The sequence below is a fragment of the Sarcophilus harrisii genome, chromosome 4, assembly GCF_902635505.1.
Source record: "Sarcophilus harrisii chromosome 4, mSarHar1.11, whole genome shotgun sequence".
Classification (NCBI taxonomy): domain Eukaryota; kingdom Metazoa; phylum Chordata; class Mammalia; order Dasyuromorphia; family Dasyuridae; genus Sarcophilus; species Sarcophilus harrisii.
The window spans coordinates 160,186,662-160,208,793 of record NC_045429.1 but is presented as its reverse complement, the minus strand read 5'-3'; the positions used below and the strand labels follow the sequence as shown (position 1 = coordinate 160,208,793).

At 30.8% G+C, this 22,132-nt stretch overlaps 1 protein-coding gene across 6 annotated transcripts in view; it reads right to left on the bottom strand.

Moving 5' to 3' along the window:
- The window catches only part of AHI1 (Abelson helper integration site 1), a 225,303-nt gene that overhangs the window by 152,335 nt on the left and 50,836 nt on the right, over positions 1–22,132 (bottom strand). For all 6 annotated transcript variants that reach the window (XM_031964226.1, XM_031964225.1, XM_031964227.1 and 3 more), the window contains exons 12-17: positions 20,223–20,346; positions 19,266–19,495; positions 16,707–16,810; positions 12,293–12,411; positions 9,804–9,934; positions 6,074–6,214 (exon numbers count right to left, since the gene is read on the bottom strand). In XM_031964226.1, the coding sequence (XP_031820086.1) occupies positions 6,074–6,214; positions 9,804–9,934; positions 12,293–12,411; positions 16,707–16,810; positions 19,266–19,495; positions 20,223–20,346 (849 nt within the window). The remainder of the gene's footprint in view (positions 1–6,073; positions 6,215–9,803; positions 9,935–12,292; positions 12,412–16,706; positions 16,811–19,265; positions 19,496–20,222; positions 20,347–22,132) is intronic.

Sequence of the window (22,132 nt, the reverse complement as noted above, 5' to 3'; positions counted from 1 at the left end):
AACTCTGAGTCTTTCCTTATCTCACATATGTAAGCAGGTGCCATATCTCAGTTAGATCTGATTCTGTCTCTCCCTCTCTACTCCAGTGAAACCACTCTGAAGCCCTAAATTCTTTTCCATTAGATTACTACAGCTAATGTTGCTGGTAAGTTGCAGGTACAACTCTTCCTTACCCCATTTGGAATTTTCTTGGCAAAAAGACTGGAAGGGTTTGCCATTTCCTTCTCCAGCTCATTTCACATATGGGGAAACTGAGGCAAGGACAGTTAAGTGACTTGCCCTAAATCACCCAGCTGAAATAGAGGGAGAAGTCTTCCAGACTCCAGGCCCAGCACTCTTATCACCGTGCCACCTAACCACCCTAGAGCAACAACATGGTGTAATAGACTGACTGTTATCAGTGAGGCTCACTTCCTACCTGCAATGCTTAATATCCACGAGACCAGTGATGGTGAAGTCACTTAACCCCTTAACCATTTAACCTCTTTCCAATCTTATTTCACACTTCTCTTATTGATGTTCTAGCCAGACTCAAGCACCATCTATTCCTGTCCTGCCTTCTCATCTTTGTGGTTTTATCACAACGTCCCCATGACTGGAATGGAGACTCCTTCCTCTGCACATCTCTAAAAATTCTCTCTCATTTCAAGGCCAATTCACACGCTACCATTTGGATGATAGACCGGGGCTTAAATCCTGGCTCTGCTGTTTACTATGGGTCTGATTTTAGATAAAACACATAACCTTCTAGGGCCACGATTTCCTAGTCTGTGAAATAAGACCGGGGGGGGGGGGGAAGGAGGGGGGCGCAATATGGTGCTTTCCAGCATTATAGCATATGTACATCCTCAAGTCTGTCTAATTTGAGCTTTTAGATCAGTTATTCTAAACTAATTACACAGTTGGTGAAGAATTTATAATAGATTCTGTAGGAAGATACCAAAAAAGCACACCAGCTTTAAAAAGTTGTGGCAGTTTCATGGCATACTTTACACGATACTGACAACATACTAAAATCTGCTGACCTAGAATCTGTTATATTTCCTACTGTATTAACTCTGTATGAGTGTGAGAACAACAATATCTGAGTTTCCTTTTGAATCACCCATCCTCAGTACTTCTAGAAAGGCATTTCAAAAAGATAAAAAAAAAATGTTGCTTTTCAATTAAAGTAAATTTTGAAGGAAAAGTAATTGCATACAATTTCAATGTTATAAAGTCTTTATTTCAATTTAAATTGTGCTTGAAATAGAGTACTAGTTAACTCAGTAAGTAAAAAAATATTCAAATCATAAAATGACATAAAAGTATACAGTTTGTATAATTATATTTTGTCTAATTTAAAAAAGCAAAAATAAATAATTTTACTCTTAACCTTTGAAAATTCTTGATATGAAACATGCAAAATTGTATGTTTATAATCAAATTTGGGCTAATCTTGAAAAACATTTTATGAGGAAGGGAAGTAAAAACCTCAAACTTAAAAGATGTGATAGGCATTGTTTTGAACTCCAATTTCTTATCCATGGTAGCAGCAAATTTATTAGTCAGTGTCTAGATATAATTAAGGAAATAAACTTTTCTTATATTATATTTTAAAATATTTTTTTAAATAATGAAAGAAGAGATGATAACATTCTCTTCATACCTTATGACAATTGGCATAACTTTTAATCAAGGTATAGAACACTTCACAAATTAAAATTCATTTAACTCTAAACTGTAACAAAAAATCTTAATAGCACAATAGGATAGTATAGAATTATGTGATAAAGGATATCATAACCAATTAAATTATGAGAACAATATTAAGTGAATTAAGATGTAAATTGTAGTAGCTAAGATGCTGCCCTGTTACAGTGGAAAAGGCTGCAAGACTCAGTTTATTGAAAACATCCAAGGATTATAACCAGCTAAAGCACTGAGACAGGGTTCAAAATGTTTCTTGCCTGGAAAATGCAAGCCACAATGGCTTGTAGAATTAAAGTTGACTTGTAGGATTAAAATTGACTTAGAGGGGACAATGCCATCTAGTGGACAAACCTGCCTCACTTTGCATAATCATCAAACATTTCTTAAGAACTTCCTTTTAATGTGAACAGATCCAAATTTTAAGTTTACTAAGCACAGGAAATATAATTATCCATAATACATGTTATGTATATGTGGTATAAAAGCTTTTATTATTTTGTAGCTTTAAACTGGCTCATAATTAAAATTAGTTCAAAACAAAATTACCACTTTTTTGAGTACCTATTTTATGGGGCATTAGAATGAAGTCACTGTCTAACCTTAAATATTCATTAAAAAATAAAACATTGATTGATCAAGTCTCTATAATTTAAGACAGAAAAAGCCGTTTTTCTAATTACTACTGTTATGGGAATCTTAAAAATACATTATCTGTGGTACCTTATGACTAAATCTTGTATAACTATATGATTAACTCTTTCAACACCAGGCACAATAAAACTGCCTTCTGAAAGTAAAAATTGTGTTTCTTACCAAAAAAAGCAAAAAGTCAGTAGTATGAAAGACTCAAAAGCCCACAAGCAGAACAGATGAGTACAGAAAAAGAGGTATGCTGACTCTTCACAGATTTTGCTAGAACTGAAAAATGGGTGATACATTTAGCTACTATTGTGGTCTCCAGAAGAGCTTTCTTAAGATAATATAAAAAAAATTATATACGTACTCATTCCACTTGCTATGAAAATACCTAAAATTACCAAAGCTGAAGTTTTGGAAACTTTAAAGATTCGGTCTAAAAGCAACTTTTAGCTAAATAAACAACTTTAAAAACTGAATTCTCCACCATTTATTTAAAGCTTTTCTCTCACAAAAAACTTAGTACTCAAAATTTTATTAAATTAATATATTTATAGAGAGAAATGTATTCTTATAACAAAGAAGTTTATGTAATAAGTGGTAGTTTGACTTTTAAAGTAAAATATTTCAGTCAAAAGATCTAAAGTGGTAATAAATAAATAAATAAAGACTTTATAATATATTTGACTAGCTAATCAGGGACCAGTTGAATAAGAAAAGATTGAGAGGAAGAATACTGAATTATCATTTCCACCTAACTTTTTATTTTAAATCACAGGTAAATTTGTAACTAATAACTAATTTTGTTACTGAGCTTTATCAGTTATGAAATGGCAACTGATGGTTGGAGTGCTATTAGAAAATTCTAAAAATTTATACTTACAAAGATGAAAGGATTATTAATTTAAAGCTATACATATTCCTAAGGATCAGCTATTAATGAGGGTTTTTTTTTAAGTGTCTACTGTGGGCTAGATGCTAGAAATACAAAGACAAAGAATGAAATAATTTCCACTTTAAAGGAGGTTTACATTCCATCAGGAAAGACAATATGTCTATTTGTAAATTCATACAGAATAAATACGAGGTAAATTACATACAAAGCAGTTAGGGAGTGAGAACACTAGCAATGAAAGGCTCCACAAAGCATCACACAGAAAGATGGTGGAAGGGCATCATCCCCTAAATGAATTCTTTTCATTTGAGAAACAGAGAAATGGTCTCACAAACAATGTGTTCCAAATACAAAGGATCTTTTAAAAGAAGTTTTTAAGATTCATAAATTTTAATATATTTTAAAACATATTTAACTATCCTTCGATTAAAAGAACCCAGTTGGCAGATAAAAACCACAGACTAACAGTGTTGGAAGGACCAACCATTGCTGCTTAGTATGAATAATAAATATAATGAATGATTGAAAAAGTATTTATTAATTGATTACTATGTGCCTGAGACTCTGCTTAATGCTAGTAATACAAATGGAAGAAGTGATACACTCAGAGGGCAGTCGTAGCCAGGGTTCTAGTAGTTGGGCATATAACAGGGATGGCAAGGTGATCCACAGGGCATTCTAATTGATAAAACCCTTTCTAGAAGCAATAACACTATTACTGTCTCTAGAAATGGAATGGGATGAAGGGAGGTGTAAAGGGATATGCATGCAGAGGCATGCCAAATGGGGATGGCAGACTGAGAAGTAATTAAGGGCTAAGTAAGTTTACACACAACTCCCAATCAGGATGATGAGTTTCAAGGTTGAGTAAATTTAAAGCAGAGTAGTATAAAAACTGGATTTGAAAAATATATGGAATGAAGTAGGCAGATGTTTCCTGGGGCTTTTTCCTCTGCTATTCAAGGTGCTACTCCTTGTTCCAGCTGAGAGAACACATCTGGCTTGAAAACTTTAAGTCTGAAACAGACCAGATTGCTTAATTCTCCATCACTACATCCTCTTAATTTCCATGAGACCTATGGCAACATCAGTGATTTCTTCCATTCCAGAAATAGTATATTTCTTCTATTCCAGAAAAACTGATGGTTTTTCATGGGGAGAAAGTCAAATCCACAAAGCTAAAAGAAATCAAAGGTACTAATGGTGCCACAGTATGGTGAAGCCACTGAAATTCAAGTGAGGTTCTTAAAACTTAAATTTCCTCACCTGAAAAAATAAGCATAGTACTTGTCTGATCACTTTATAAGTTTATTGGAAGACTCAAATATGATAATGTATGTGCAACATGTTTTGAAAATTATAAAGCTCTCTATAAATGCATGGTAGTATTTTTATTGCTGCTATTATTCAAATGTAAGGTAGAACACATAAATACAACAAAGATAAAATAATATTTAATAGATATTTAAGCACAAATTACACAGAATTTATATGTTACTCTCAAATGCAGATATATTTGTAAATGCTGAAGGGGTTTTGTGCAAGCAAAGAGAGCCAACTAATATTAGTCTGGAATGAGTTTAAAAGGAAGGTGAGATTGAGCAGTGCTTATAAGAAAAGACATGCTTTGGCAAAGAGAGGGTGGGAACATATTCTAAATGATAGGAACAACATATGTGGCTACACAGAGGTGAGAGTGAATGAATAATAAATAAACTAGGCTAAATCAATGATAAAAATTGTAAGTCAGGATTGAAATGATTTTCTAGAGGTATAAAAGATAAAAATCTCAAGGATCAAAAAGATCAGTATATTAAATCCTGAAAAACTATAAGCATGGAATCTTTTCCCTAACTTTTACAGGGTGATATAAAATAACCATGCTGTGTAATAGGTTCAATTATAGAGTACTTATCTGAATATTTATCTTGGACACAGAGAGGAACTGTTTCAAACTGCTTGTTTGAACAAGACAACAGAAGGAATTTTTTTAATGATATAAGAAACTCTTTTTAAAAAATTTTCTGTGGTTTGAACTTAAATAATGTTCAGCTCTAGAATTATGGGAGAAAGAAGGCACTTACATGACAGGTTGTTGATTGTTCAATTTAATTTAATTTAATAATCATGAATTAAACTTCTATGTAATGAGCTAGCAAAGACATACACATTAAAATATAGTAATTATTTTCTGTTAATAGCATTTTCTAGTTCAATACTTGACAAATATTATCTCATTTATCCTTCATAGGAGCTTAGTGAAGTAGGTAATGCAAAGATTGTCATGCAGTTTATATAAGTGAGAGAATGGACTCAGAAGAATTAAATAATGTGTATAAAGTCCCATGGCTAGAAAAGCAGTAGAGCCCGATTGTGGACCCTAATGCTTTTGCACCTAAACTAGCATCTTTCTAGGCCATTATAGTGATATATTTTATAACAACAACAACAACAACAAAATCAAATATCTCTTTCACTTCCTCAACTCCCATTTGCTAATAAACATTAGTCTTTATCAGAATTCAAAGGTCTTGGCTGTCATCAATATGTGTCACAGAAACTAAAGTTTCTGTTTAATCTAGTTTAATCCATACCTAAAAAGAATATTTTCTACATACTCAACAAGTAGACATCCAGCTTTTGCAAGAAGTCTTATCAGAATTCACTAACAATTTTCTACTTTTGAATAGTTCTCACTGTTAAGAAATTTTTCTTGAGATAAAGTTAAATTCTACTAATGTCATTTAAAAATTTTATTTATTATTTACTATTTATTTATTACTTATACATATGTAATAAATATTATCATTTATTATTTAGCATATTTTTACTTACAGGTAGGAGTCTTACCTTTGTAATCATAAATATAGACCAGTACTGGCTCATTTTGACCAAATGCACAAAATGCCACCATGTGTTCATGTGGATGAAAAGCAACGTCTCGAAGAGGTGAGGTAAATGAAAGGTCAGAATACATTGCAACTTGGTCTCCTAAAAAAAAAGGAAACAATAATTAGTCAATTCTTTTGAAGCTTCATTTTTGCGTCCTTCAATATACTGATGAGATCATATATCAACAAGAATACAAAGAAATTATAATATCTACTCATATGAATATAGTCTTTTGAGGTTAAAAAAATACTTTATATACTCTACTTCACTTTATTCTCAAAACAATATTGTCGGGGGAGGTAGATGGTGCAGCCAATAGAGCACCAGCCCTCAAGTCAGGAGGGCTTGGGTTCAAATATGGTCTCAGATACTTAACACTTCCTAGCTGTGTGACCCTGGGCAAGTCACTTAACACTTAACCTCAACTGTCTCAGCAAAAAAGCAAAAAACAAAACAGAAGAAAAAAAAACATTGTGAGGTACTAAAAATACTAAGATTCAATAATTTGCAGATTTATAGAAATACATATGTATAAAGATATGCAACTATCTTATATTTTTATATTTTCATATGGTGAAATTTAAAATCTTGAATAATTCAAACATTTTAGAAGGCATCTAAAGTAACTATATACCTTCAATTAATTATTTATCCTTTTTCATATATCCTAGAGTTCATTGGAATTACACAGGAAATTCATAACTTATGAACATCTCAGTTACAAATATTTCACATAAACGAATAGCAAGTTTGCCTTTGAGGCCTCACATCTCAACCACATCTCTGCTGGAACGTCTCCAATCCCCACCACCACTAAAGACTGTTTCCTATCCCACCCTTTACTGTCTCAGAAACCTATTTTCTATTGCATATACTTGGGTATATGCATGTATATGAGTGGAGCTGAGGAGTGGAGGTGGCTGTTTTGCGGGGAAAGAAAGAAATATGTAATATAAAATGGGATTTCATCATGATATCCAATAAATACTTAATGATGAGAATGAGAATAATGAGTCTCTAGTTTCCTGAAATAGAAGACATTATAAAAGTTTTCCTACGTAAACTAGGTTATGAATGGCACATGAATTGTATTATGTTAATGCAATAAACAATTCACTTACATAAGACTCACCTGTCTAGCTTTCTTATCTATAGCAAAGATATACCTGACAAAGTCCATGACTTTTGTTGATAGATGACCCTTTCAGGGCTTTATTCAGGGCCTACTGATTCTCAAACACAAGGCTAACAATCTTGTTTTTTGGGGTTTCTAAGCCCACAAGTGGCAAATTGTAAAGTTAGAAAAGCGAGGCGGGGGGAAGGGGGAAAGGGCAAGCCTGATATAGGAAGAGATTAGACACAAAAATATAAAAGCAAAGCAAACAACAGAACTCCAAAAAAAACAGCAGTATAAATTCATGTAGTGTAAGTCAAACCTGGCATAACCTAGGGCTTTTCTTGTATTTTAGTCTACTACAATAACCAGTACTCATAATGATGAACTAGATTTACAAAACAGAGACATTAAATTGTTTTTGGTATACTATTTAATAAGTCAGAAGAACACTGAATACATTTTTAAAAGATTTACCTTCACAAAAGTTAATATTTTAAAATTTTTGCTTTTAAAAAGAATAAAATCTTCTGGTATCCAAAAATCTTTGCCGTCCAAAATGGGCTACTGGCTCAAAGTTTCCAGATGCTAAAATCATGATACTGTTAAGTAGCAATTTAACTGGGCAATCTTGGAAGCCTAACTAAGGATGTTTTCATAGAAAAACACATTTTAACAATTATAAAATTTCTGGAATACAATCCATTCTAAGTTGGGGATGAAGACAAAGTAAGAATATGAGAATATATGCCATACATTTACTCACACTAACAAGTAAAACCTGGGAATCATCTGAAAATAAGGCTTTTATTAGCAATGAGTTCAAGAGAATGAGAATGAAAGATATAAAAAAAAATTGGAATAACCATTGAACATTTCAAAATAAAAAACTTCTATGTCTTATACAATCATTTTAAACAATTATGTTTTAGTATACAACTTTTTTCCCTTTTTGAAAAAAAAAAAAACCTTAAAGGTAAAGCTTTTAATAAACTCTTAACAGTTAGACTTAAAAAGCAATCACATATCTAAGGACTTGAGGTTTCCATCTAGATTTTTGTTGTTGTTTAGATACGTCAGTCATGCCCTACTTTTTGTGATTCCATTTGAGGTTTTGTTCGCAAAGATATTGGAGTGCTTTGCCATTTCCTCCTCCAGCTCATTTGACAGATGAGGAAACTAAAGCAAACAGTTAAGTGACCTGTTCAGGATCACACAGCTAGTAAGTATTTGAGGCTGAATTTCAACAAAGAAAGATGAATCTTCTTGATTCCAGGCCTGGTACTCTATCCACTACACCATGTACCTGACTCTATACCTAGATAGGCCTCATTAGTTAATATTTTAAAATCAAACCAATATTGTAAAATAAAGTATGGAATATCCAAATTCTTATGGAATTTAAATAGGAAAAAAAAAACGTAGACTATGGAAAATAATTTGTTTTATCTTTTCCTCAACACTGAAACATCTCTGACTCTGTGACTTCACCTAATCACCTACAATGATTTTCAATAGCATTTTGCAATCCAGTATTTTATACTAGTAACAAAAGAAATAAATTATCACACCTCAACCAGGTAATTTCTATTAGACAAAAAAGAATATCATCGATGGGCAAGACATCTTTAATGGATGTTAGATAATGGACAGTACACAAAGAACCAAGATAAAAGAACATTTAAATTCCATTTCTTAACTCTTCAACGACTTCTTGAACAAATGTTTTTAATTGTAATTTGAACATTTCCTTTATAAAGCAGATGAGGCAAAGGCATGATGCAAATCAAATTTAAAAGTTTATTCATGCAGAAGAAATTTGAACTCTTTAAGGTAAAATGTCCAATTAGATATTATTTAATGTAGATATTTCAATAAATATTTTATTTATTATTTAAAATAACAGTTTTTACCTAACTACAAAAAGTTACATTAAAAATGGAGACATAGTATCAATACAAGATACATGATTTTTTTCTGGTAATATTCTAATTGTGAAACTATCTCATTATAGGAATGTACTTTAAGTAGCTGGGTTCAGAGAGCTCATCATTCAAGTATTCTGCCAAAATAGCAAATTAGAGAAGAAATAAGAAATGGTGTAAAAAAAAAAAAAAAATTGAATCTGAAAGTAGTTTTCTTACCATCTTTATAATCTTGATAAAGATAAATCAATAATTTTCAAAAATAACAATAAAAGTTTGGACTTAGAATTCTCTGGGAAATAATTTCATCAAAAGGGCAGCTAGGTGATAGATTAGATAGAGCACTGGATCTGAAATCAGGAAGACTCACCTTTCTGAGCTGATATCTGGTCTCAGACACTGGTTAGCTGTATAAACCCGGCCAAGGCACTTAACACTGCCTTGGTTTTTTCATCTGTAAAATGGACTGGTAAAAGAAATGGCAAACCATACCTGTATCTTCATCATTAAAAAGTCAAACGGGGTCAAGAAGATTTGAACATGACTAAAAATGAGTGAACAACAACAACAAACATTTTATTAAATGTCTAGTTTCCTATATTTTCCTACATTATTCATTTATTTTATCAGGACTTAAATAATTTCTTACCTGTTTCTGGGTTCCAAACATAGGCTATGCCATCCTCACTTCCAGCAAAGAGAAAAGTCCCACATGGTGTTAAAGTACTATGAATCTTCTCCCTGTAGTTTGCAGCACCTAGATACTTCCTTGTTGATAACCTAAAAAATAAAATAATCTAATAAAATTTCATTTCTTTAATATAACCATTAATCATCTAATCATCTTTAAAATTCATTTTCAGAATAATTTTCTTTTAAATAATTCAAGAATATCATTTACATGAAAATTTTAAACTGTCATATTTAGAGTGTATGTGTATATGTGTATTTGTGTGTGTGTGTGTATGTATGTGTGTGTGTGTGTATGTATGTGTGTGTGTGTGTTTAGTTTCCTTCAAAATTTTCCTCCTTTTGGGTTAGAATGATATTAAGCCCTTATTAAAGGCATTTTTTAGAAGAGTTGTTATTATTCTTGGGCTTTATGTGTTATATATACTGAAGTTATATATTTCTTTTAAATTCTTGTCACCAAACACAGTGCAAGATATATAGTTCAGTCTCTTATGATCTCATGCTTGGATTATTAGAGTAATCTAACATTGAGTAGTATTTCTTCAGTGACTTGAGAATGCTTTTTAAAAATTGCTTAATTTAACACACTTTAAAAAAAAACACAAATTCAATAAAACAACAACCTGTCATTTATTCCATAGAAACACTAGTGTGAAAGATAAAAATTATTTTAGAAAATGTCCTTTCTACATTAAGAATCCTAGTTCTAAGCTTTTACACTAGAATGGGAGAAGGAATTACAGAAGAAGAGAAAGTGAACCTTACTCTCATCAGAAATGTTTCAGAGAAAATAACATTCATACTCAATAGGGACACAGAAATCCATCTTACCCTGCAAGAAAATAGGAGGAAAATGGGATATGTGAAGGGGGGGAAGGGTGATAAAAGAGAGGGCATATTGTGGGGAGGGAGTGGTAATTATCAAAACACTTTTAAGAAGGGATAAGATGAAAGGAAAGAATGAATGAGGGGGAAATAGACAGCAATAGTAATTGTAAAAATAATTTTGAAGCAAATTTCTCTGGTTAAGACCTCCTTTCTCAAACATAGAGGAAACTCAAAAGAATTTATAAAAAAATAAAGAGTCATGCCCTAATTGATACATAATCAAAAGATATGATCTGTACTTAAAGGGCTATAAATTCATGCATCTCCTTTGACTTAACACTCAGCACTATTTGGCATGAATACTAAAAGAGATTGGGGAAAAAAAAAAGAAAATGACCTACATATACCAAAAATACTCATAGTAATTCTCAGAGCAAAAAAAAACCCCAAAAAACAAAAAACTGGAAATTGAGGGGAATAGCTTAATAAACTGTGGTATGTGTTTATGATGGAATATTATTGTTCTATGGGAAATAATGAGCAGGATGCTCTCAGGAAGAAAAAATCTGGAAAGTATTCCAAAAACTCAAGCAAAGTAAAATGTATTGTATATAAAGTAATAGCAATGTTCCAGGATAATCAGCTCTAAATGACTTTGCAATTCTCAATAGTACAATCATCCATGACTACTCAGAAGGACTTGTGATGGAAAATCCTATCCACATCCAGACAAGAAACTAATTGTCTGAATACAGATTGAAACATTCATATTCTTTCTGTCTCTCTCTCCCTGTTTCTTCCCCCTCTGTCTTTTTCTCTTTCTTTTTTAACTTAATTTTTCTTGGGGTTTTATTTTCATTAGGTGGGAGATCTATATTTTTCTTTCCCACAACTTGACTTTTATGGAAATGTTTTGTATAACTTCACACTTAATTGTGGATGGGGATAAGAGAAAGGACCTAGAACTCAACATTTTTAGAAACAAGTGTTAAAAAAATGCTTTGAATGTTGACTGTAACTGGGGAAAATATTAAATAAATAAAACAAACAAAAAAAATTACCCCCAAAAATCCAATTTCTGTTTTTTTTTTAAGTACACGATCCCTCATGTACTTACTTTGAAAAGAAATGAAAAAAAAAAAAAAAACATAGATTTAGAGTAGTAAGGAACCTTAGAGGTCATCATCTAAGCCAATCACTTTTCAGAGAGGAAACTGAGGCAACAAGAAATTAAGTGTTGTGACCAAGATCATAATAGCATTTATGTATGGAAGAGCCAGGATTTAAATTTGCATTCTCCTACTCCAAATTCTAACTCCTTCCCCTCACCTAAAAAACTTTATTGGATGAAATATTTTTTAAACCACTCATGTGTTTTGTGAAATTTTTACTTTTCTCTGCTTCATATAGTATGTACTGCTAATTTTACTATACAATTTAAGGGAATTATTTTTACCAAAGGCTGCAAATTGATATTCAATAAAAAAAAAGAATTTTTAAAATGACAAAACTTTAAACAAATATTGAAATACATAAAGAAATGATCCATTGGAACCAATTAATTAGTATAACAAACACTTTAAGTTGATGATTTTGTTACCATTTAAATCTACTTACATTCGGAGATCCATAATTCTTAAAGTACTATCTTTGGCATGAATTAACAAACGTCTTCCATTTGGATGAACTTCTAAATGGCTTATTGGAATCCCTTTAATATCATTTTCTCTAATTTCCTACAATGACAGAAAAATTTTAAAAACTATGAAAAATTTTTCATTCAAATTTAAAAAAAAACTTTTTAAAAATCAACATTTCTATCATATTTAGGAAGATTTCAAATGTCTTGCTAAACCAAGAATTGTAGATAATTAATATTTAAATGACTCGATAAAAATGTTTTTTCTATAACATGGAAATACCTTTTATAGCAAATTTATGTTTTTAAGATTTTTAGAGTCCATAACCAACAGTTGCTTTTACCTATGAGCTTGTCTTTTAAAATATATTAAAGTATCTAATTTCAGTTTCACAGGAAGGAAAAATAAAAATGTTACATATGTTTTTAAAGCTTATGCATTCACCAAAAAGAGGGTGGAGTCAACTTTTAAATACTATTCCAATCTCTAACTATTTCAAAATAGATTTCCCTCTCAATCTGGGGGCAGGAGTTATCGAAATATTCTTCAATCATTTAATTTAGTTGTAACTGAAGGGGTTTTATCCAGTTGCCCTAGGCAACTAAAGAAGGCGCCCTATTAATGATGTCAGGGAAGCAGAAATACTGCAGGGTTACCTGTCTGGACTGGCACTGAATCATAAGAGGCTACCAAAGGTCTGCCAGGCAATTTTCTTGTCTGGATGACTGAGAGAAACGGAAAAGTTGTAAATGAGAAATTATTGAGGCAAGATAAAAGTAAGAGAAACAGAGGGCACATAGTCCTTTACCAATCGGCTAAAGCTTTTATCACCTTGTCTACTATCTCAATGGATCTTTTTCCTTTTTTCCTTTCCTCTCTCATGGGGCCTCTTCTGATTTAGACAAGCAGAGCAGGGAGACCCTAAATAGCATTTCTTTCTCAGGATCATCAACAAACCATCTGCCCATGATTGATGAGCACCAAAAGGTATTGGGCCAGCAATAAAAACAAACCAATAGTAGTTATAAGCTAAGGGGAAAATATGGAAAATATATGCTCCAAAGAGTTATTTTACAGAGTTGAAAAATGAATGTAATTTAAGAAAAACTCTTATGGAGATGAAGACAACACTTAACGCTCATATAAACATGAAAAAAAAAAAAAGAAAATCAATATGCATTTCAAATTTCAGCTGAAGTCTAAAGTTGACATTACTACTAGGAGACTTATGTTATTTTTACTAGCCATTACAAAAATCCTTTTAAAAATTTATTTTTATTTTCAAGCTGAGCAAGGGAGAAAACTAGTATTTTTCTTTAAATATATGGTCCTGGACTAAAGAGCATGGCACACAACACAAAGACACATCTTCAAAGTTTCCTGTTCTGCAAAAGCTGTCTGCAATTCAACTCCTCACTCTGTTGACAACAAAGTACAAGAAAATAAATGTGAACTCCAAGTTTTAGTATATATTGTTAAATTCCAAAATGCATCAGAAACTGAAAAGAGTCATGAGAATTAACTTTTTTTTAACTTTTTCCTTCTGAATATCTCAAAAGGAATATTGTGGAATGCAACTATTCAAAGCAAATTGTCTTTGAGTTGCTATTTTAAAGATAAAGAAACCCATAAGAGCTTTCATAGCAAATAATAAAGGGTTCTTTATGTACTTAAGTGATTAGAATGGGGCAACTGGAATCTTGCCATTCCCTTGATATATAGGTAATTAGGCAGTTCTTTTTAAAATGTGTGTAATTAAGTTACAGTATGAAACCCAACACACACCTCATTAACCTGACAGACAAGAACAATTTCAAAAAGAATACATGAAATTGTTTTTAAAACAGATTTTAGAAACTCAGGAGACTGAATTAAAGCTCACAAAAAGTCTTTTCCCCAACTTAAGACAGTCTTCATTTAGACATCATCTATAAACTATATAAAAATTCTAAAAATTATGGCATCTTTATGTAGAACAAAAATTTCTAAGAGATAAACAATATTAAGAATTAGTACAGTACAGTATAAACAACACTGACTCTGAGGTCAATCCATTCTTCTGTCTCTTAGAATTTGTATGATTCTTTTTTTTTTTTTTTTTTTTAAGGGTACTTTGTCTCTCTAGGCCTCAATTTCCTCAGCTGAAAGATTGGGAAGTTAGGCTAGAGGGCCTCCTGGCCAACTCTAATTTAGGTCTTAATCATATCAAACATATCAATTTAAGTCATATTCACTTAAAACTCAGTTTTATGAGTTTTTTCATGTTATATCTTCTTAAATGATAAAACTATCAATAACCAATTACACAAAAAATAAACCTGTTTTTAAAAAAAGTTAAAGGAAGATATAATGGACAAAAATCTATATTGATTTGCTCTCATATATTAATCTGTCACTTTTTTTTTACTTTAAAGTTAAATACAAAGTGAAAAAAGGAAAAAAAAACATTGCCTTGTACAGAACAGACCATAAGAAAGATTCAATACAAAGCAATACATTTTCATTTCAAGAAAACCTATGTAATAAATACTATACATTGTTTTCAAAGCTGTCCAGCTTCTCTTAGCTTTCTTCCTTGTTGGTTTTCTTTTGTTCTATGCTGTGTATCTCTTATTTAATTTTTTCCCTCCTTCCCCTCCATGCCCCAACATAGGTATATACATATACCTAGATATCTACAAACACACAAATGTACATATATACATTTGTTCACATATTTGTATGACTTACAAATATGCTTATTTCTTATGCTTATTTCTACCTGTCTTCTGTTTCTCTGAAGATGGATAACATTTTCCTTTATATATCCAAGTCTTTGCATGTTTTTCCAAATCAATCAGTTCATTATTTCCCACATGATAGTAATATTCTAATCTATCTGAGAGACCATCTACGAAAGTTGTTTTAATTAAACCAATTTTTGCATTTCTTTTTTTCTTAGCTACATAAATGTTACTTATACAAATTTTAATTTTAAATGTTAAATGCTAATTTAAAGTAATTCAAATTAAATTTTAATTAAAAAAAATTTAAATCTAAGTGAAATTAAAAAATTAACTTAAAATATTTTAAATTAAATTGAAATTAAAAATTTTAATCTAAAATAATTTAAATTAAAATTAAAATTTTTAATTTAAAATAATTTAAATTAAAAATTAATTTAATATAATTTAAATTAAATTTAAATTAAAAATTTAATTTAAAATAATTAAAATTATCCTCTTTATACTTCAACAATGCTTTCCTTTATAATATAATTTAAGGATTAATACTGTTGAATCTATTTCCTTTACATAGTTTTTTTTCCTGATTTCTTTGAAACTCCTGATCTTTTGTTCTTCCAAATGAACTTTGTTATTATTTTTCTAAAGTAAAATAATTTTTAGTAATTTAACTGGGATGACATTAAATAAATAGGTTAGGTAAAATTGCCATTTAAAAATTATATTGATTTTATCTACTCAGGAACAATAAAAATTACTTCTAATTATTTAGATCAGATCTTATTTATATAAAGTATTATATATTTATGTTCATATACTTCCTGGGTATAGTTTAGAAAGTATACACTAAGGCATTTTTATACTGTCTAGGTATTTTAAACTATATTGAACAATACTGAATAATATTGCTGATACATAATGTAGCTTTTCTTTTTCATTTTTGATTAAATCTATTTTAACTTTAATTTTGTGTAAGATCATGATTAATTTATTTTATATAACAAATTCTACTCTTAGTTTTTATTTTATTTTTTTGTGTGTCTATCATTTTTATAATATTTCTTCAAAGCAAGATATTGTAGAATTCAGTTTTAATCTGCTATTCATTTGTTTTATGGGTATATTTGTCCCATTCACATTCTAAGTGACAATCACATGTATACTTTCTTCCTATTTTTTACTCACTATACTTCCTAACCTCTTTACCCTAATCTATCACATTTTAACATGGAACAAATCATAACAATAAAATGGTAGGTCTAATTATAACTACATAATTAATATAACTACATACAGAATGGCTGACAAACCACTGACAATGTAAATCGAACCTTTACAGAGTCAAGATAAAAAGGGAGAAGCAAGAAATTCAATATTCTATAATAATAATTTTAAAAGTGAAAAAATTATAAACTGGAGTTCAAAATTCATGTAAATATTTTCTCTATATATAAGACCTAAAAGACTGACTAATATCTAGAACATCTTCAGTGAATCATCGTTTATATTTATCAGTCACTTGTAAAATATTAGGAAGATATTCAAGGGAATTTAACTTCCCAATATAATAGGCATATGTATTGTTAACCTGAAAAGAGAAAATTGTCTAGCATTGTTTACAATTTTGCCTCCTCAATGAAATTAAAATTTTAAATGTTACTTTACAACCTTATTTATGTTCCAAAGTCGAACTGGATGTTGTTCATTTTCTCTGACCAAGGTATTCCAAACAATAATCAATCCTGAACTGTCTCCTGAGTACATATGAAGTCCTGTGGAGGGAAAAAAAAAAAATATATATATATATATATATATATATATATTTACAAATATCAAATAATCAATAATTAACAAAAATTCATTTTTATTCATTAAGTAGTCAGTAATATATAAATGATTTTCCCAAGCTTTATGAAAAACACCAAAAAAAAAAACCCAAAACACCAAAGGCACATTTATGGTCTTCAATAAGCTTACAGTCTAGTAAGGGGATAACAATAATAGTATGCAACATTATATTAAAAGTCTTATTACAGAACAGTAAAACCAAATCTATGTAACATCTCAGTAAAGTGAATCAGGGAAGGCTTAGTAGAAGAAATGGCATCTGAGATGGAAGCACAGTATCTCAAGTTAGAAGGAGACAGTCATCATCTAATCCAACCTCTTTTCCCAAGGGGGAAACATCACCCCAAAATGGTCACATCAAGTTTCCATTTGAAACACTATGAGAGCTCATTACTCTACAATATATCCTATTTAATTTGTGGAGAGCTAAAGTTGTTAGAAAGTTTTTCCTCAATAAACTAGTAAAAATTTATTAAGCACCTACTATGTGCCAAGCACCGGGCACACAGAGCCAAAATTTGACTCTTTCTTTCTTCCAACCATCTCTATTTCTTTTCTTGTCTAGGACTAAGCAGAACAAATATAATCTTCTTTCTTCCTTTATGTAGGACTTAATAATTAACTCAAGCATTTCAGTGTGTAATAAGAGACTTCTATAGCAAACTGAGCTTATGTTCAATTTGTTTTTTTAAGAATTGTTCTCTCTCCAAATATCTATAACAGAATAGTAATAAAGCTGTTGTATTTGTTTTCTTCAGTTCTTTTAAATAAATTATTTTTATTCATGATTTTTTTTATTTATCATTATCCACCAGCTTGTCATCCTCTCCTAGCTGCCTTTCCTTATAAAAATATTTATTGCTGAGCAAAAAAAAAAAAAAAAAAAAAAAAAGAATATTCTAGCCATATTTGAATCTTTACATGTAACACTTCATCCCATGTCCACCACATTTCTGTCAAGTCATCATTCTTTTAAAATCAGCATTGCTTGTAGTTTCAATTAAAAGTTTCAAGGGCTCCAAAGTTGATTTGTTTCATATTAGTGCTGCTTTCCTCATATAAATTGGTTTCTTGGTCCTGCTCATTTTACTCTGCATTAATTTGTACAAGTTTTCCCACCTTTCTCCTAATCTGTCTAATCTGCCATATTTGTCATTTAAAAAATATTCCATTCCATTCATATACTACAATTTCCTCAGCTACTCCCCATCTAATGATTGTTATCGTGGTTGTCATTTCAGTCATGTTCGACTGAATACCAAAAACTCAATAGCTTTTATAAAATAACAGACAACATATAACATAAAATAACTTACAACAAATCTGCCTCTTACAAATATATGTCTCAAAATATTATTAAGAATTCAATAAACACATTATATTGGAACCATATTAACATTGAAAAAAAGTATTGCCCAACATAGCCCAAGAGTAATAATAATTCATAAAATATTGAGAGACTTCTAAAAATAGATGCAATCACATAAAATGCTTAATACTCAAGTTTGGTAGACTTAAAACCTTCTAGAATAAATCAAAAGCACATGGGACCAGAATGAGGGTCATATCATCCTCGTTACCTGCCTGCTATAGGAGTTATTTCAAAGATGTTTTCAGTGAATCTAGAAGATATGAAATTAAATTTCTCATATGAAATTGAATTTCTTATTCAATTGCAAAAAGGAGCTGTTTTATCCATTTCTGCAACCATTCACAAAATGTAAACTATCAAATAAGAACAGAAGGACAATAACTTGTGACAGGACTATTGCTATTTTAATCAAAAAGATGACAAGAATAATAACAATAATAAAATGGTAATAATTGACATTTACACAGTACTTTAACATTTGCAAAGGGCTTTACATCAATTACCTCATTGATTCACACAACAACCTGTTAAGTATAAAAAAGTATAACGAGAAGTTGAGATTTATAAGAAATTACAATAAGGAAAAGAGAAAAATCTTCATTTTGTGTAGCTATCCTTTGTAATACAGAGCAAAACTTATTAAAACTGTGAATAGCAACCCTACATGGGGTCACATAACTAAACATGGGGTTTATGAAAAATTTGGCAACAGTAAAAGGTATCAAATATTTCCCCATGATTTAATTCTTTATGTAAAAAATTAAGCACATCCATCTCATTATTAAGCAAATTTGCTTTCATTTTTAATAAAAGGTAAAAAAACAAAAAAATTGTTTTTAAATAAATGTATTATTTATTAACAGTAACTGTTTAACTTATGTGCCTATTTTATATACCTTTATACCCAGGGTCTCATAAAAATCTCTCAGGTGAAAAAATGTCTTGATTGAAAAAAAATTTTTAAAACTCTGATAGAGAGGACAATCTATAGTTTGTATTCTACATACCTTCAGTGTCAAAACAGAGAGAGTTGATAAAACTTTTGTGGCCATCAAATTCTTGTAATAACTGACCATGAACTTCTTTCACTTTTCCATTCCATACTCTTATCACAGAATCATAACATCCTGTAACTACCAAGTATCCTGCAACTGGGTGGAATTTGGCTGTATAGACAAATGATGGATGAGGGAAAACCTTTACAGCAGATCTACTTTGACTTTCAATTTTCCACATTCTAGAAGGAAAAATGAGATTTTATTTTACATACATATCTACATACATATGTACAAACACATATATTAAGGTTCAAATGTAAATACAAAAAGTTTTTTCTCATTACTCACAGAACCCCAAATATACATGTCTTCAAAATAATTAAGAGAAAATAGAGACTAAATCTGACATGAATTCTATAGCTAAATCCAGTGAACATCAAATTATGACTTTTAATATCATTGACTTCTTAAGAGTTATAACTAGTTCATTATCCAAATGTACCTTCTAAGTGTTTTTCTAGCTTGTCTGCTTTTGAACAGAGAGATGTAGCTCAATGAATTAATAAGAACTTGTAAAGAGCTAGACAAGCAGCAGCATGGTAGAGTAAATAGAAACATAGTTTTAGAACCAGGAAGACATGGGCATAGGCTCCACCTGTGCCACATACTGGCTGTGTGACTTTGGACAAGTCACTTAAAGTAAGTACAGTGGCCAACTCTAAGACTATAAATGCTGAATAGTAAGGGATCAATAGAGAGTTTTCCTAAGCAAGAGTTTATTATACTAATAAAATGACAACTGAAATTCACTCATCCTTCTCAAAATAGAAATGATAAACATTATATTATATGAAACTAAACCCTATATTGTATTCTTAATATAAAGCAAAGAGTTTATAGGAGGTAATGTGTTAGAGAGGAAAAGTTCTGGGGCTCAGGTAGCCAGGCTCATGGACTTATACTAACCTGACGGTACTATCAGAGGATGCAGTAAGGAGATGCTGATCATCTTTTGACCAGCAAAGATCATAAACAATATTGAGGTGACCACAAAGTTCTCTCAAGTAATGTCCTGAAGGGATTTCATATACTAAAGAAAAAAAATTTAAAAATTAGTGAATAAGCTATTCACAGAGTATTGTATAACAATAAAATGCACATTAAAGGATCATAGTATATTGAGAAAAACCTTATGAGAACTTTGAAGACCATACTATGTACACCATCTCCACTACTTTCATAATATTATGAGCTCCAGGGCTCAGTTTCCTTCTCTGTAACACGGTGACAACAATTTTATAATAACCTGTTTTGCCAAGGTCTAAGGATCAAATAGAACAACTTTTGTAAAAATACTTACTCGGCTGCATAGAAAAGAGATCCTATTACAAATAATTAAACAAAAAGAGAGTCTAGTTATTTGCACTGGGATCTCTCTAATATGGAATCTACTAAGTGTTTTTGCATAAATTGTTCTGTTTAGATCTTTAGGTTATTAGAAAATTGTCATCACCATGTTATAGATAAGGAAACTGAGGATCAGCAAGAAGGAGAAGCACAGAAAAATCAGATTGCGGTCCAGGGAGTATAAGTCTTAAGAGTGTAGTACTATAGAGTGGTTTATGCTGTGGGCACAATTTTTTGGTGTGCTATAGTGTCATCAAACTTGGTATTTCAGTCTGTTGGGGAATTTTTTGTCTCTCAGTGTTTTCCTCTAATTTTATAATGATAGTTATAATGATAAAATAAAATTCTGCATTACAGTAAAATTTTCTGGAATGTAGTTATGTAAAATATGTACATGTTTTAAGTACATATTTAAAGTAATTTATATAATTCTAATTCTAGTTCTCATATCTGACCCTGCTTCTTTTTCTGTTATATAAATAATTCTTATCTTAATAATAATAGCTAAAATTTATATAGGGCTTCACATATATCTCACTTAATCATCACAATAATTCTAGGGAGTGCTATTATCTGCATTTTACAGATGAGGAAACTGGAGCAGAGTTAAAGTGTTTCACTTAAGTGTTACAACTAGTAAGTGTATGAGGCTGGTTATGAGCTCGGGCTTTCTGACTGCAGATCAAGATGCACTGGACAACTCAGCTGCCTCAAAACAGCCATTCTGGGGTATAATCCTTCAAGTGGCTGAGCCCTTAGAAGAGGGACAATGGTTAAGAACTTTACATTTCAATTTTTAATGCAGAAAGTTTCATTTGGAATTTTCAGGTCACACAACTTTGCTTCTTAAGGTTTTCTTTTTTGAGCTTGGAAGTAACAATAATTTCCCATTATCCACTGATCTTATTACTACATTTAAACATTACACAATCAATCAACAACATTTATCAAGTGCTTATTAATTCTAGTCAGAGGGTAAAACACTAAGGATACAAAGACAAAAGCAAAGCAATCCTGAGTTTGCCCTCAAGGAATTTCTATTCTAATGGGGGAGACAACACATACATATATACTTATATATATATATATATATATATATTTACAGATCATATGCAAAATAAATACAATGGAGTTTTGTGCTCTCATAGATGGGAAGAGGGAGTACAGGAAGGGTTTCATAAACAGGATGATGCTAGAGTTAAGTCCAAAAGGCATTAGGCACTCCCAGAGGCAAGAATAGATAATATAAAACAGAGAGAAGATAGAGCTTGGTGTTTGAGGAATCATGAAATGGACCAGTATGGCTGGAATGCAGAGGAAGTGAGTAAGTAAAAAGCAAACAACAATCCTGATCATTAAGAAGTTCTCACCATCTCATGAAGAGACACAAATAGACAAATATGTACAAATGATAAATATATAGGATAATTAGGAAATAATAGAGAGGAAGAGGGCACTAAAACCGAAAG